A 16,408-nucleotide genomic window follows, 5' to 3' on the forward strand; every position below is an offset into this window, starting at 1 on the left:
AAACATGTTCTTAACGTCATCTATGTCTCGGTGTACTCTCTGCATGTTTTAGTATTGTTTAAAATTGTTTCACCTGACTGTCCACTATTTAAGTAAATATTGACCACACTAAATTTTGTTCAGTCCATTATTATAATGATGATAATGAGCGGCTTCTAGAAAAAAAAAGTCCGTTCCTCAGTCCAATAACCTATATAGTCAGTGGCGTAGCTACAAATAGGCCTTGGCCTTCAACGTTTTTGAAAAATGACAAAATTTAAATATTTGCATATATATTTAAGTTTGTGTAATGTGCATATAAAATGTATGAAATTTTGCCTTATGTTTTATGTTATGGAATGCTCCCAAATTGCACAATTTTGCTTCATATTTAGAAAGAAATCTTTGGGGAGGGAATCCCCGAACTCACCTAGAATCATCGGGCCTGCAATTTTTTTAGACCTAGCTACGCCCTTGATAGAGTTTCAAATTAGCAATGACAGTTGTATATGCATAACTCACCACTATTGTGGAATTCTCTGATACGTATTTCATAGGACAAAAGCCATGTACTTGAATATATATTATGTTTTAACAGAATTGATTATATCTTCAAATAAACAGATATCTTTAAACGGTGTGAGCTTTCGAACAATGACGCACAACCCGACAGCTTCTGTATAACAAAGATCAGAATACATAAGAAATACGCCTTAACAAACACATTTACCCGTAAATCATTGATGTTTTGACAATAATGGTTTAACTCAAATAATCAATTGCAAACAAAAACGTAGGGCAAATATTAAGCTAAAAATGAATTGCATACTTAAATAAAAATCATATGACTGAATCCATTATGGTGCTTAGAAACGCGTGTTTTGGAAGGAATAGATGGCTAAAGGTGTTACTTAAAATTAGTTTCGTTAGTATAATTGTAATATTTGGAGCTGAAGCACTTTCCTCATATTGTGAGTTTTAATTATTCTTATATGTTTTACAAGTGTTAACCAATAAGTTTTATTGTATATCAAATTGCTCCCTCTGTTTTGAATGAATTGGCCAGATCCAGGTTTGAACTCGTTAGTATCCACTTTCTTTATCATTTATAGAACTATCTCTGAAGTTTTTTTTCTAAATGCATCCATTTTTTTTTCTTTTGTTGTAGAAATGAGTATCATTCCTAATGATCGATACGCATTTAGCTTATTATGTTAGTCTTTATTCTGTAAATTTCTCCATTACTTGAATGCTTATAACACTGACTATAGTTCTACGCCTTGTTTCTGCACTTTAATAAGGGTTAACTTTCAGTCTACCTGTATAACAGTATGTCGGCACCAGAGAGTTATGAGCTCTTCTCTGGTGGCAAGCTTAAGACATGCCCGTCAGTTTAAAGCAAAAACTTCTTATAGCACTTGTTTTTGTTTTGGCCTTTTAATTGCATTCTTTTGCATTTGATGGTAAGGGGCATGTTGTATTTTTGGCATTTTCCGATCTGCAAAAATCTCTTATAAAATCATACAAGTAACACTGCCTTTCAGCACTAATTCCTTCACCAAAGATCTGCTCTGGCAGAACACAATGTTCCACTTTGCAGGTTTTCATGATGTTTATTTTTTTCTTCTTTTTTGCTTCAATTACTGCGTCAGTAGACTGTCGTGAAATCGACGTTAGTGGTGAACGCGCTCGTCCACATCGTGCAATTATACCATAATCGCCAAGATGTGCCGAGATAGTGTAACTGATGGAAACAATTACCATTTCTGAAGAAACGAATTTCTATCGTAAAATGTTATTATACAAAGTAACATATGTATTAAAAAATGATACTTTTATGATAATTGACACGAATCGCAAATACCACAACAACATATTTGTATATTTAGGTTAGGGATATATTGAATAAATATCTCATTTGAAATTATTGCAATAAACATAATAACCGCATCGAATTGTTCGCAATCATTCAATTGTCATAAACATAAAAATATGCAAATACATTTATAACTAGGGGAGATAAAACCGCTAAAAAATAGTTGTCCAAAACGACCGATTTACCACTGAATAAAATAGCAAATATTTCATCCCAAATGAGCAGCCTATTCAATTTCACAGAAAATAGAAAAAAACATCAAATAGTTTGTTGTCATATAACATTTGTTATTGGGTCCCTAGCCAGTTTTGAAGGTAAACGATATATACTATGACGTCATCTGCGTTAGTGCAGTGAATATTAATTCGTAAGTTACACTTCTAAACTCTTCAAGTTCTTAAATATTTCTCAACTGATCTTAATCTTACGGTGTTATATTGTTATATTACGCACGTGTCATAGAGACAAATACGGGATGATAATATTAAACCGAAAACAAAGTGAGGAAATGTCTGCAAATTTAAAACAAACATCATCGACTGCAATGATAGAAACATCATCGTCAAAAGTATCATTTCGTTATGTTATAAGTGTATACATAATACGCATTTAAATCACTCTTGATACTACAAACTAGCAACCAAACCCCAAAAAACGTAACAGGATACGTCATATTTAAATTGTATGAAAAGTTACGGGCATGTGTACTTGAAATTTACAAACCCTTAATATATCAATAAAAGAGCTTAATTGGTGTCATTATTAGAACGCTTACAACCTCAGTCGCCTAGATATTGATTCATTTACTGCCTAAGTGGACTTGACGTTACTTAACTTACCGCCTCAGTGTACAAGTCATTGATTCATTTACCGCCTCAATGGACTAGTCATTGACTCATTTACCGCATCAATGGACTTGTCATTGATTCATTTACCGCCTCAGTGGACTAGTCATTAATTCATTTACCGCCTCAGTGGACTAGTCATTGATTCATTTTACGCCTCAGTGGACTAGTCATTGATTCATTTACCGCCTCAATGGACAAATCATTGGTACGTTTACCGCCATAATGGAGTAGTCATCGATACATTTCCCGCCTCAATGGACTAGTCATTGATTCATTTACCGACTCAATAGAATAGTCATTGATCCATTTATCGCCTCAGTGGACTAGTCATTGATTCATTTACCGCCTCAGTGGACTAGTCATTGATTCATTTACCGCCTCGGTTGACTAGTCATTGATTCATTTAACGCCTTAATGGACTAGTCATTGATTCATTTAACGCCTCAATGGACTATTCATTGATTCAATTACCGCCTCTATAGACTAGTCATTGATTCATTTACCGCCTCAATGGACTAGCCATTGATTCATTTACCTCCTCAGTGGACTAGCCATTGATTCATTTACCGCCTCAGTGGACTAGTCATTGATTTATTTACCACCTCAGTGGACTAGTCATTGATTCATTTACCGCTTCAGTGGACTAGTCATTGATTCATTTAACGCCTTAATGGACTAGTCATTGATTCATTTACCGCCTCAGTGGACTAGTCGTTGATTCATTTACCGCCTCAGTGGACTAGTCATTGATTCATTTACCGCCTCAGTGGACTAGTCATTGATTCATTTACCGCCTCAGTGGACTAGTCATTAATTCATTTACCGCCTCAGTGGACTAGTCATTGATTCATTTTACGCCTCAGTGGACTAGTCATTGATTCATTTACCGCCTCAATGGACTAATCATTGGTACGTTTACCGCCATAATGGAGTAGTCATCGATACATTTCCCGCCTCAATGGACTAGTCATTGATTCATTTACCGCCTAAGTGGACTTGTCATTGATTCATTTACCGTCTCAATAGAATAGTCATTGATCCATTTATCGCCTCAGTGGACTAGTCATTGATTCATTTACCGCCTCAGTGGACTAGTCATTGATTCATTTACCGCCTCGGTTGACTAGTCATTGATTCATTTAACGCCTTAATGGACTAGTCATTGATTCATTTAACGCCTCAATGGACTATTCATTGATTCAATTACCGCCTCTATAGACTAGTCATTGATTCATTTACCGCCTCAATGGACTAGCCATTGATTCATTTACCTCCTCAGTGGACTAGCCATTGATTCATTTACCGCCTCAGTGGACTAGTCATTGATTCATTTACCACCTCAGTGGACTAGTCATTGATTCATTTACCGCTTCAGTGGACTAGTCATTGATTCATTTAACGCCTCAATGGACTAGTCATTGATTCATTTACCGCCTCAGTGGACTAGTCGTTGATTCATTTACCGCCTCAGTGGACTAGTCATTGATTCATTTACCGCCTCAGTGGACTAGTCATTGATTCAATTTCCGCCTCTATAGACTAGTAATTGATTCATTTAACGCCTCAATGGACTAGTCATTGATAACGCCTCAGTGGACTAGTCATTGATTCATTTACCTCCTTAGTGGAATAATCATTGATTCAACTTCCGCCACTATGGACTAGTCATTGATTCATTTATCGCCTCAGTGGACTAGTTATTGATTCATTTACCGCCTAAGTGGACTAGTAATTGTTTCATTTACTGCCTCAGTGGACTAGTCATTGATTCATTTAACGCCTCAATGGACTAGTCATTGATTCATTTACCGCCTCAGTGGACTAGTAATTGATTCATTTATCACCTCAGTGGACTAGTCATTGATTTATTTACTGCCTCAGTGGACTAGACGTTGTTTCATTTACCGCCTCAGTGGACTAGTCGTTTTTTTCATTTACCGCCTCAGTGGACTAGTCGTTGTTTCATTTACCGCCTCAATGGACTAGTTATTAATAAATTTACTGCCTCAGTGGACAAGTCATCGATTTATTTACCGCCTCAGTGGACTATACGTTGCTTAACTTACCGCCTCAGTGGACTAGTCGCTATTTCATTTACCGCCTCAGTGGACTAGTCATTGATTCATTTACCGCCTCAATGGACTAGTCATTTATTCATTTTCCGCCTAAGTGGACTAGTCATTGATTCATTTTACCGCCTCAGTGGAATAGTCATTGATTCATTTACCACCTCAGTGGACTAGTCATTGATTCAATTACCGCCTCAGTGGACTAGCCATTGATTCATTTACCGCCTCAGTGGACTAGTCATTGATTCATTTACCATCTCAGTGGACTAGTCAATGATTCATTTACCATTTACCGCCTCAGTGGACTAGTCATTGATTCATTTACCGCCTAAGTGGACTATTTATTGATTTATTTATCGCCTTAATGGACTAGTCATTGATTCATTTATCCCCTCAGTGGACTAGTCATTGATTCATTTATCGCATCAATGGACTAGTCATTGATATATTTAGCGCCTCAGTGGACTAGTCATTGATTCATTTACCGCCTCAGTGGACTAGTCATTGATTCATTCACCGCCTTAATGGACTAGTCATTGATTCATTTACCGCCTCAGTGGACTAGTCATTGATTCATTTACCGCCTCAGTGGACTAGTCATTATTTCAATTACCGCCTCAGTGGACTAGTCATTGATTCATTTACCGCCTCAGTGGACTAGTCATTGATTCATTTACCGCCTCAGTGGACTAGTCATTGATTCATTTACCGCCTCAGTGGACTAGTCATTGATTCATTCACCGCCTTAATGGAATAGTCATTGTTTCTTATACCTCCTCAGTGGACTAGACGTTAATTAATGGCTCTGCTTCTCTTTCGCTACTTGTCATCACAATATTTGAAACATGATTTAACGTCATCTATGTCTCGGTGTGCTCCCTGTATCTTTTAGTATTGTTTAAAGTTGTTTCAACTGACTGTCTATTATTTAAGCAATTTAGACCACTCTTTAAATAGTGTATAGTCCATTACTATAATAATGAGCGGCTTGTAGAAATAAATTCCCTTCCTCAGTCCAATAACGTAGTATACAGAATACAAAATTTACAATGGAAATTGTACATACATAACTCACCACTATTGTAGAAGATCTTTAAACGGTGTGCGCCTTCAATGACAATGACACACTACCCGAGATCCACTGTATTTCAAAGATCAAATTACAAAATATATACACCTTAATATTCACGTTTTTCATTCATGGTTGAATTCAAATCATGTTTATTGCACAAAAAACGCTCGGCAAACATCAAGCTAAAAAAGGATACTTATATATAAATCTTAAGACTGAATCCATTATGATGCTTAGAAACGCGTGGTCTGGAAGGAATAAAGGGCTAAAGGTGTTACTTAAAATAAGTTTCTTTAGTATTATTGTTATATTTGGAGCTGGAACACTTTTCTCAAATTGTAAGTTATAATTAATCTTATATATTGTATTAGTGTTTACAAATATCTAGTTTTAATTGAATCAATTTGCTCCCTGTTTTGTATGAAAAGTTCAAAACCAGGGTTGAACTCGTGTTATCCACTTTGTTAATCATTTATAGAACTATCTCTGAAGTTTTTTTCCTTGAAGGAATGAGTATCTTTCCAAATGATCGACACGATATGTGAATCGATTATAAAATATTTCAGTGAGAGGTACTGACGAGTAAAACTCGCAGCTCGTCAATCACTACATAACAGGAATGTTTTTTATACAGTTGTGTATTTCTCAAAGGTGTCCTTAGTGTGTTTAATATAGCTAGTCTTTAGCGAATTATGTTGGTTATTAATCCGTTAATTTCTCCATCGTTAGTATAAGTGCTTATAACACTAACTATAGTTCTGAATCGTGCGCCTTGTTTCTGCACTTAAGGGTTAACTTTCAGTCTTCTTGGATGAAAGTATGTGGGCGGCACCAGATAATTATGTGCTCTTTTCTGATGCCATCGTAACGCAAAATTCTGTGTTACAAACTGTTTCATCTTACTTTGGAATTAATATGTGATCCGCTGCCTCAATATGTTTTTTTCACCGATTTGATGTCGTCCGTTTTTGGTCAGTTGTTTGCAGGTGTTATTACAATATCTTGCTTGCGAATAAGCGCCCTAAAGGCAAAGTTTCCTCCTCTGTTGAGGTTAAATACATTAAATTGTATTATTTAAATGTACAGATCAAGATGTTGGTCATTTCCAAACCTAATTTGTGGTTCCAGAAACAAATGATCATACATTTCTTCTCTATATCACTTGTCATGGAAACAACTTTTGTAATGTCATGCGTTATTTACACTATAAATAGTATGAAAGAAGGCTCACCTTGCAAATGTCATGTTCTGTCGATATAAACAGTCTAAAAGGAGTTTCATCTCGCCAATGCTTTGTCTTGCCACAAATAACAGTCTGATTTCAGTTCCACCTCGTCAGTGCCATGTCAGGCCATAATAAACGTTCTGAAAGTAGTTTCATCTTGCCAATGCTAAGTCTTGTCGCTATAAACAGTCTTAAAGGAGTATCACATCGTAAATGTGATGTCTAGCCCTCTTTTGCCAATATAAACAGTCTGAAATGAGTTTCATCTCGCAAATGCCTTTTATTGCCAACATAAAAAGTCTAAAAAAAAAGTCACAACGCAATTGGAATGTCCTATCGCTATAACCTGTTTGAAAGGCTTTTCACCGCGCCTATGCCATGTCTTGCCACTTTAAACAGCCTTAAAGGAGTTCCACCTCGTCAATGTCAGCTCTTGCCACTAAAACATTCTTAAATGATTTTCACCTCGCCAATGCTTTGTCGGGCCACTTTAAATAGTCTGAAAAGAGTTTTACCTCGCCAATGCCATATATTTAAACATTCTGAATTAAGTTTCCCCTCATAGATATGTTTTTGCCCATATACGTAAACGGTCTAAAATGAGTTTCACTTAGTTAATGTTTGTCTTGCTGGTATAAACAGTCTGTAAGAGTAACACCTTACCTATGCCTTCAATTGTTTTAACATCTGAAAGGAGATTCATCTCGCCAAAGGTTCGTCTTGCCCATATAAACAGTCTGAAAAAAAATCAACTCGCCAATGCCATTTCAGGACGTTATAAACAGTTCGAAAGAGGTTTCACCTCGCCAATGCCATGTCATGCCACTATAAACATAAAACGAGAGCTTTACCTCCCCGTTTTCTTCGAGTGTTACTATAAACAGTCTGACAGAAAGTTTACCTCGCCTTTGCCTTGAATAAACAGTATGAAATGAGTTTCTTCTTGCAAATGCTTTGTCTTTCTGCTATAAACCCTCTGAAAGAGGTTTTACCTGGCCAATGTTATGTCTTACCGCTTTAAACACTCTGAAAGGAATTTTACTTCACCAGGGCGTTGTCTTGTCACTATAAACAGTCTGTTTTTTTACAGTCTAAATGGAGTTTCATCTTTCCAATGCCATGTCAGGCCGTTATTAACAGTATGAAAGGAGTTGCACATCGTTAACGCCATGTCAGGCCGCAATTAACAGTTTAAAAGGAGTTTCACATCGTTAACGCCATGTCAGGCCGTTGTTAATAGTCTGAAAGGAGTTTCACCTCGTCAATGCCATGTCAGGCCGTTATTAACAGTCTGCAAATACTTTTACCACGCCAATGCCATGTCTTGCTCCTATAAACAGTCTTAAATGTGTTTTTGTTTTCTCAAAAATGCGTTGTCTTGCTGTTATAAACACGATTGAACAAATAATAAAGATGGATTTATTGAATGGAAATATTATAAGGCTGGTATACTTAAGTCAATTTAGTCATAATGATTTGATAATTCATACACTCAAGTTCACTTCTATACGCCAAACAATAAAAAAGAAAAACATGTCTTTTATAACAAAATGTCAAATATTGTACATTGAAATAGTTAATAGGATAATTGGTGGTTACTATACTGACACGTTTACCATAGGCGACCGTAAGAGCAGAACTTAATTGTCCGAAATCCAAAATCAAAACAGCTGAAAACTTATCATTATAATTGTTTTGGCCTTTTAATTGTATTCTTTTGCAAATTATGGTAAGGGGCATGCTGTATTTTTGGCATTTTCCGATCTGCAAAAATCACTTATTAGTAATTACATCATTTAAGTTACACTGCCTTTCAGCACGTATTCCTTCACCAAAGATCTGCTCTGGCAGAACACAAAGTTCCACTTTCAGGTTATCCTGATGTTTAATTTCTCTTCAACAAACTTCAAACTTCCTGATTTTAACAACCCCTGGCTCGTTAGAAGATACTTCAAATAAAAGGTATTTGGAAATGTTCTTTAGTGGTTTGAACATGCCTTTGAAGAAGGTGCTCCAGTCATAGAATGACACTGGTTTCCAATTGTCATCAACAATATGTGGGATGTTGTGACCATTGCGGGATGGCATGGCCATATGGAAGACACCTCCTATATGATATTATGAAAATAGTTCAGGATAATTGGTGTTGACTATACTGACACGTTCATCATTGGCGACTGTATAAGCCGAGCACAGTTGTCCAAAATCAGAACTGCGGAAAACTTATCAAAGCTTCAAACATGTAAACTGTGTGATATTAGGAAATTATTCCAACTAGAAGAAAAAAAACTTGGAGGCGTAAAAAAGACATTGAAAAAAAGCAGAGTAGACGTTTGGCTTTTGGGATATGATTTTGTACCACAAATATATTCGACATAGAGTTGCAATAATTCAAACGACTGACCAAATAACTACCTCGCATAGGATTAAAATAGCAAATACACGAATCCCCGGACGCTGGAAATAACATCAAATCGCGTCTTCAATCTGTTTTACCTTGTATTATAAGTCATGATCAACAAGGACACACAAAAAAGAAATATACGTTTCATACATAAGGCAAATAGATATAATTGATAAATTCAATATGGACGGTGCAATTTCTTTTTTATATTTTAAAAAGGCCTTTGACACTGTTGATAAATATTTTATGTTCGATTCTTTGAATAAATTAAGATTTAAACCCTCATTTCTAAATCGGCTGAAACAAAGTGTAGTTAAATAACGTCAAACATTTCTAATAACGGATACATTTCTCAGATTCATTTCAACTACAACGTGGTATACGACAAGGCTGTCCACTTTCTTCATTACTTTTTATTATAGTAACTAAAGTGTTGTCAAGTCAATTAAGAAAAGATAAAACATTCCAAGGTATACACATACAAGGAAAACAGCTTAAACTTAATTAACTCGCAGATGACACTGATAGTAAATAAGGCAAAAGCACAAGGTATTTGGATTGGCAAATGCAAACTAAATGTAACGGATGGTATGCATTTTTCAGTTCAAATCGTGTAATGCCAAACAACTGTTTATTTTGGAAATGATAAAAAATGAATGTACGAACTTAACTTAAATGAAATATTAGTAAAATGTAACAAAAAATCGTAAATAATGGAATTAAACGATAGCTCACCATTTCCTTTTTCCAAAGCTTTCTAACACCTGATTCAATTAATCCGATTGGTAATTCCTTTATTTTTGAAAAATTTTCGATTGAAAATGGAAATAAAGTTACAGTTGTTGGAAACAAAATTGAAGGATTTTAAGACATGCCTGATTTGAGATATTATTTTAAAATAATAAGAATTGGAATGGATGAACTATTTTACTAATACAGTTAATAACTGTAATACTGGTGTTATACCATCATAAATATTGGATCAATTAAGGACAATATTCCTTATATACCATCAGAATGTAGACAGAATTAAAGCCATAACAAAAATAAACAAAAATAAATTGTTTTACAACTGCCAATTAATCAAACTTAAGTAATTATTAATAACACTAATATACCCAAAACTTACTACAATATTAAATAAGAAATAATATGGGGTAATCGATTTATAAAGATATTAAAAAATGAAAAATAAACTATTTTGTATTAAATAAGAATATTTACTCTAACATGCTTTACATAACACTATAGGAAATTCGGGCCACATCGACTAAATATTTTTAGAAAATGGAAGCATTTTTTTAAAATAAGCAATACCTATCATTTCAAATGAAACTTCAAGATCAACTGTTTCTACAAAAGCTATATGATGTAACAAACTTTAAGTAAGTTTTCAAACCAAGAAGCCTTTCGAAAACATGAGAAACAAGTAGATATATAAGATGAATACCACTTTCTTTTAGAATACACATTGCATAATGAACTAAGAGTGAGATATGTATATGTACATAGGTACTATAGACAACATCCTAGTATGTATGAGTAGTTGAGTTGATCAATACAAAAAAAACGTAAATATTTTTTAAATGACTGTGTTTATATACAAGGCTTTCGAACTTAGAAATATAACATTATATCCAACATAATTATAGATATAGATGTATGCATATAAAATATATAACCACTTATAAGTGCATTCATATGTATTGCTATAATTTTGATGGTATGTTATATGCTGTATGTATTGATTGATATTGCATATATATGTATGAATATGTACGCGTGTTTTAACTTGTCGCCATTGTATGATATTCCTCCACATGGGTGTTTCTGGTTAATAAGTATTCTGTTCCTTTCTATTTTAAACAATTTTATGAAAATCCATTTATCCCTGGTTAAAGACGATTACAATATCATATTTGCTGGAACTCTTAGTATACCATTGTTCATATATCTTTTGTGGACAATAAAGTCAAACAGTTTAATTTAAGTTAATAACAAAATATTATAAGAAAATCTAAATGGATTTACATGGAAGTTAAAAGATTTTCTTTATGTAGATATTATTAAAATGTTGATTACATAAACATATTTAGAACATTAAACATATTGTTCTAGGTTATAACTATGACGATTTGATAACTAATCAAACTCGTTTAATGAAAAGGCATTTCCTTCTAAATGATCGTGTCAAAAATATTGAAAGAATGTACCATTTACCACATACTGATATGTTGATGTTTTGACAAAAAACAGAATACCATAGACTGACAATTCCAGAAAGAAAAATTAACGCAATGAGATTCTAGTTTCATCAGTTTTCATGAATATTCCGGTGTTGAGCAAAGTATGAAATGCCACGATATAACATATATTTAACAATTGGTCAGAACGATGTCATTTGTTATATTTTTGAAGTCTTATCTCCTTTCAGTTGATATTCGAAGACGAATTACCATGCATTTGGACAAATTGGGTATGCGGCTATTTTTTAAATCGACAAAACCAGAGAACAAGACTCGATATGGACACATTCACAGAGAAAACATTAGTCACGCTCCTATTGACAGCATATACGCTATTGCAGATGGCTTCGAACCAGACGTTGTTCGGGATTTTCCCTCTGTTGAAGGCGCTGAGAACAGGATTCCTCGAATAATGCACCAGATGTGGATATCAGACGAAAATGACAATGATACAAGTGATATGATAAATGTACCAACACAGTTTGAAGCGTCCGTAAAGTCATTTTTCAATATGCATAGTCAAGCCGATTGGAACTACATGTTTTGGGACAGAAAAAAGGCCAGAAGCCTGATATCAGAAAGATACAAATGGTTTCTAGCCGTGTTTGATAGTTACATGGAAAATATTATTAAAGGAGACGTGTTAAGGTACATAGTTTTGTACGAATTTGGGGGTGTTTACGCCGACCTTGACCTTACATTTCTAAGACCTCTAAACAGGGTTACTGTAAAGTACCCTTGCGTGCTTACACTGGAACCCTTTGAGCATCCAGTGTTCAACAGTGGTCAACCATACAGATTAAATAACAATCTTATTTTCTGCAGACCAAAGCACCCTTTTATGAAATATTTGATCGACAACTTGCCGTATGCAAGAATGATGGTACATAGCTTGGATATATCTGGACCTAGCTTCATTTCTATGTGTTACCTTATGTATTCAAACATATCAAAAGATGAAATGTTCCATGCCAGTCAAATGAAACATCTTGATGGTGTAGAACCATTTCTTTATAAAGGAAGACAGCAATTTAGAGAGGAAGACTCGTTATATTTGGCTAACACTCAATATTTTTCTTTGCCAGTGGCTAACGCAGACAATGGCAAATGTAGCACTGACCGAACGTCTTCCCTTGTTCAAAGGATGTGTGCATATCTGAAGAAACGAAGCTTCGTAAGGACTCTGAATATGTTTACCTTTACAAAGCATGCCTGGGCAAATTCAAATGTCAGCCCTAAGAGATTTATGAAAACTGTCAAACTCAATAAGAGTTTATTATGGAATAAAACTGTATCAAATTGACTTTCATAAATACCCACTTATAATGAGTCGTAAAATTGTAGTATCTGCAGAAGTAGCATTAGCTGTAACAGAAGTAGTATCATTTATTTTACGCCTCTCGATAGTAAAGCGTGACATATGTCTATCTCAAAACGAGAGGAGTTACAGACAGGTATTGATTGGTATTGATTGGTAAGTCTTGCAGGAGCATTTTATGATGTAGGTGCAAATTGTTATGTAGTCATTCTACCAGTCGACTTCACGCTGTTTCGTTAATCTAATTTCTATTTTACAAGGTATATTTGATATAATGCCGTTTTGGGTCATATATTTGAATCCAGACGCATGAATGAGGCTAGAAAGTAATAATTTGTGAGCCGACTCTTTAAAACAAACTTACATTATGTGTCGGCATACAACGAAATCCCTTTCTTCGTTATATATAAAATGACTCCTCTTTACAACTTTATTATGAATTTCAAGGAAATAGTTTAAGGAGATTTTAACTGATTATGAACATTTTGTCTATTATATTAACACCAGAAAACCATATCAAGACCAATCCGTGTTTTGTTATCATTCTTTGTTTAAAGTCACTTTATATGACGTCCATGTGGCACAGTAGTGGCTGCATATCTTCGGTCATCTGTGAATCCATCCACCCAAGAAAGAGGTCATGCAAAATAGAATTCAAAACCACATTCATGTCTTTAAATATAATATAAATCATGTGTAAACTTCAAAATACATACAGAAATGCAATGAACATGGAGCATTGTTTTTTTTTAGAATTATTTTAATGATACAACGACCCTGAAGGATAAAGTTGTTTGCCGAGACTTGCATGTGTTTCTTTGCCATCTGCATGTACGCACTCAATAATCTGCTCGACTGGTACCGCATATATGTGTTGTTGTTTAAACGAAGTCATTCCAAGACTTGCAATAGTAGATGTAGTTGAACTAATAGTATAAGTGTTGCAGAACAAGTAAAAACGAATTATTCAAAATTTTGAAGTAGTAGATGTGGTTGTAGTTGTTCTTGTAATATTAGTAGTGATGCAGTACTTCTGCTACTAGTAGAGGTAGTGGTAGTGGTAGCGGTAGCAGTAGCAGCAGCAGTAGTAGTATGGTAGTAGTAGTATAACGTGCGACGTAACAAACACCAACAGATCCCTTCAGAGAAAAGCATGCTCGACCCTGAAGGGGTCCACTGGTCTTTATATACACTTAATTCTCTATTCACACAGAGCCCGGGCTTTGCTAATTTGCATATTACCGACAAAGTAAACATACGTACTATGAACGTACATCCGTCTATAACGAAATTATGAATGCACATCCGCCGCCTACAGCGGACCGTTACAGTAGAATAGAAGTAATGGTAGTAATATAGTAGTAGAAGTAGTGTATTAGTCGTAGTCGTAGCAGTAGCAGCAGCAGCAGTAGCAGTACGACCATGAAATTGTCATTTAATTAAATAAATGTTGAAAACCAATTAAAGAATATATACAATAAGAATATCAGCCTTGTTTTAAATCGGCAGGTTATTCTTCAAGGCTATGAGTATACCAACATCGAAAACAAAGACCTCTGAGTGAGGTGAGTTAAAGAGCTTGCACTGAAAACACTGCACGGTTCATTGACGTCATATATTATCCTTTCTTCTTCTTGATCAAACTTTATAAAATTGCAATATTTTCAATACAATTCATATGTAAAATTGAACACCTCGATAAACCTTAACTACTTCATCTTTCTTTGTGACCACACACTAACTAATCTCCGTATAAATTAGAAAGGTATAAGCAATAATGTTGAAAGCTAAGGGTTATTGAGTTTCTATTACTCGTGAAATATAACTGTTGGTGCTCACTCGGTGAAATTTATTACGACCTTGCACTAAAACAAATCATATTTCTTTTTATTATATGCCATAAAATGCGAATTAAAAGTCATTTTCATAGAAAAACGCGCAAATTGTCATGCCATGTAACGTCATTTTGGAACTAATACGTTGAAATTGTGTCCCAGCCCTGTGTCCATCGACGTTTGTTTGGAAACTGAGAGCGGCCTAAAATAATTAAAAAAGTGAAAAATATCAAAATGTTGTTACACTATTTTAAACAGTAAAAATACCATTTTTATTTCACTGATACATCTTTTATAAACCACCGGAAACCATGAGAAAAAAAACAAACTTCAGAACTATTCTAAGGATATGGCTCCTGTCCATGAAATCATAGTGCTGCGCTATCTTGCTTTCAGATTTTGAAAAAGAACAAAGCAAACATACGCATGCATCATTTTAAATAATAATGCAATATCAAAATATGAATAAAAATAAACACCGACGAAAGACAATGCATCACGGAGTCGACACATCAAGAAGTAATACATAATTAAATCAACACATCATGGAGACAACACATCATGGAGACAACACGTCATTGAGCCGACACATCACAGAGTCAGCACATCACGAAGTCGAAACATCACGAAATCGACATATCATGGAGTCAACACATTACGGAATCAAAACAATATGGTGTCAACACATCATTAAATCTACACATCATGGATTCAACACATCATGGAGTCAACACATCACGGAGTCAACACATCACGGAGTAAACACATCAGCGAGTCAACACATCACCGAGTCAACACATCATAGAGTCGACATATCACGGAGTCAACACATTTTTGAGTCAGCAAATCAAGGAGACAACACATCATGGAGTCAACACATCACTGAGTCAACAGATCACGGGGTTAACAATTCACGGAGTCATTACATCACGAAGTCAACACAGCATCGAATCAACACATCATATTATCAACACATAATTGAGTGAATACATAAAGGATTCAACACATCATAGAGTCAACACATCAAGGAGTCAACACATCACGGAGTCAACACATCATGGAGTCAACACCTCACCGAGTCAACACATAACTGAGTCAACATATCACAGAGTTAACATATAACTCAGTAAACATATCACGGAGTCAACTTATCACGGAGTCAACACATCACGGAGTCAACACATCACGGAGCCAACTCATTACGGAGTCAACACCTCACCGAGTCAACAAATCACAGAGTCAACTCATCACGGAGTCAACACATAACTCAGTAAACACATCACGAAGTCAACTCATCACGGAGTCAACACATCACGGAGTCAACTCATCACGAAGTCAACACATAATGGAGTCAACACCTGACCGAGTCAACACATCACTGAGTCAACACTTCATGGAGTCAACACATCACGGAGTCAACTCATCACGGAGTCAACACTTCACGGCGTTAACATATAACTCAGTAAACACATCACGGAGTCAACTTATCACGGAGTCAACACATCACGGAGTCAACACATCACGGAGTCAACTCAT

At 35.2% G+C, this 16,408-nt stretch overlaps 1 protein-coding gene across 3 annotated transcripts; it reads left to right on the plus strand.

Annotated features, from left to right (window-relative positions):
• The first annotated feature begins 821 nt into the window (after positions 1-821).
• Positions 822-13,768, plus strand: LOC128240036 (uncharacterized). 3 transcript variants are annotated; one of them, XM_052956523.1, is made up of 2 exons: positions 822-950; positions 11,908-13,768. In XM_052956523.1, the coding sequence occupies exons 1-2, from the start codon at positions 824-826 to the stop codon at positions 13,020-13,022; spliced, it is 1,242 nt and encodes a 413-aa protein (XP_052812483.1). In that variant the 5' UTR covers positions 822-823; the 3' UTR covers positions 13,023-13,768. The 3 variants fall into 3 exon arrangements, with proteins under 3 accessions (XP_052812483.1, XP_052812496.1, XP_052812489.1); XM_052956536.1 differs by lacking the exon at positions 822-950 and adding an exon at positions 6,013-6,115; XM_052956529.1 differs by lacking the exon at positions 822-950 and adding an exon at positions 6,022-6,182.
• Positions 13,769-16,408: the final 2,640 nt, after the last annotated feature.

This window comes from Mya arenaria, chromosome 1 (genome assembly GCF_026914265.1).
Source record: "Mya arenaria isolate MELC-2E11 chromosome 1, ASM2691426v1".
NCBI lineage: Eukaryota > Metazoa > Mollusca > Bivalvia > Myida > Myidae > Mya > Mya arenaria.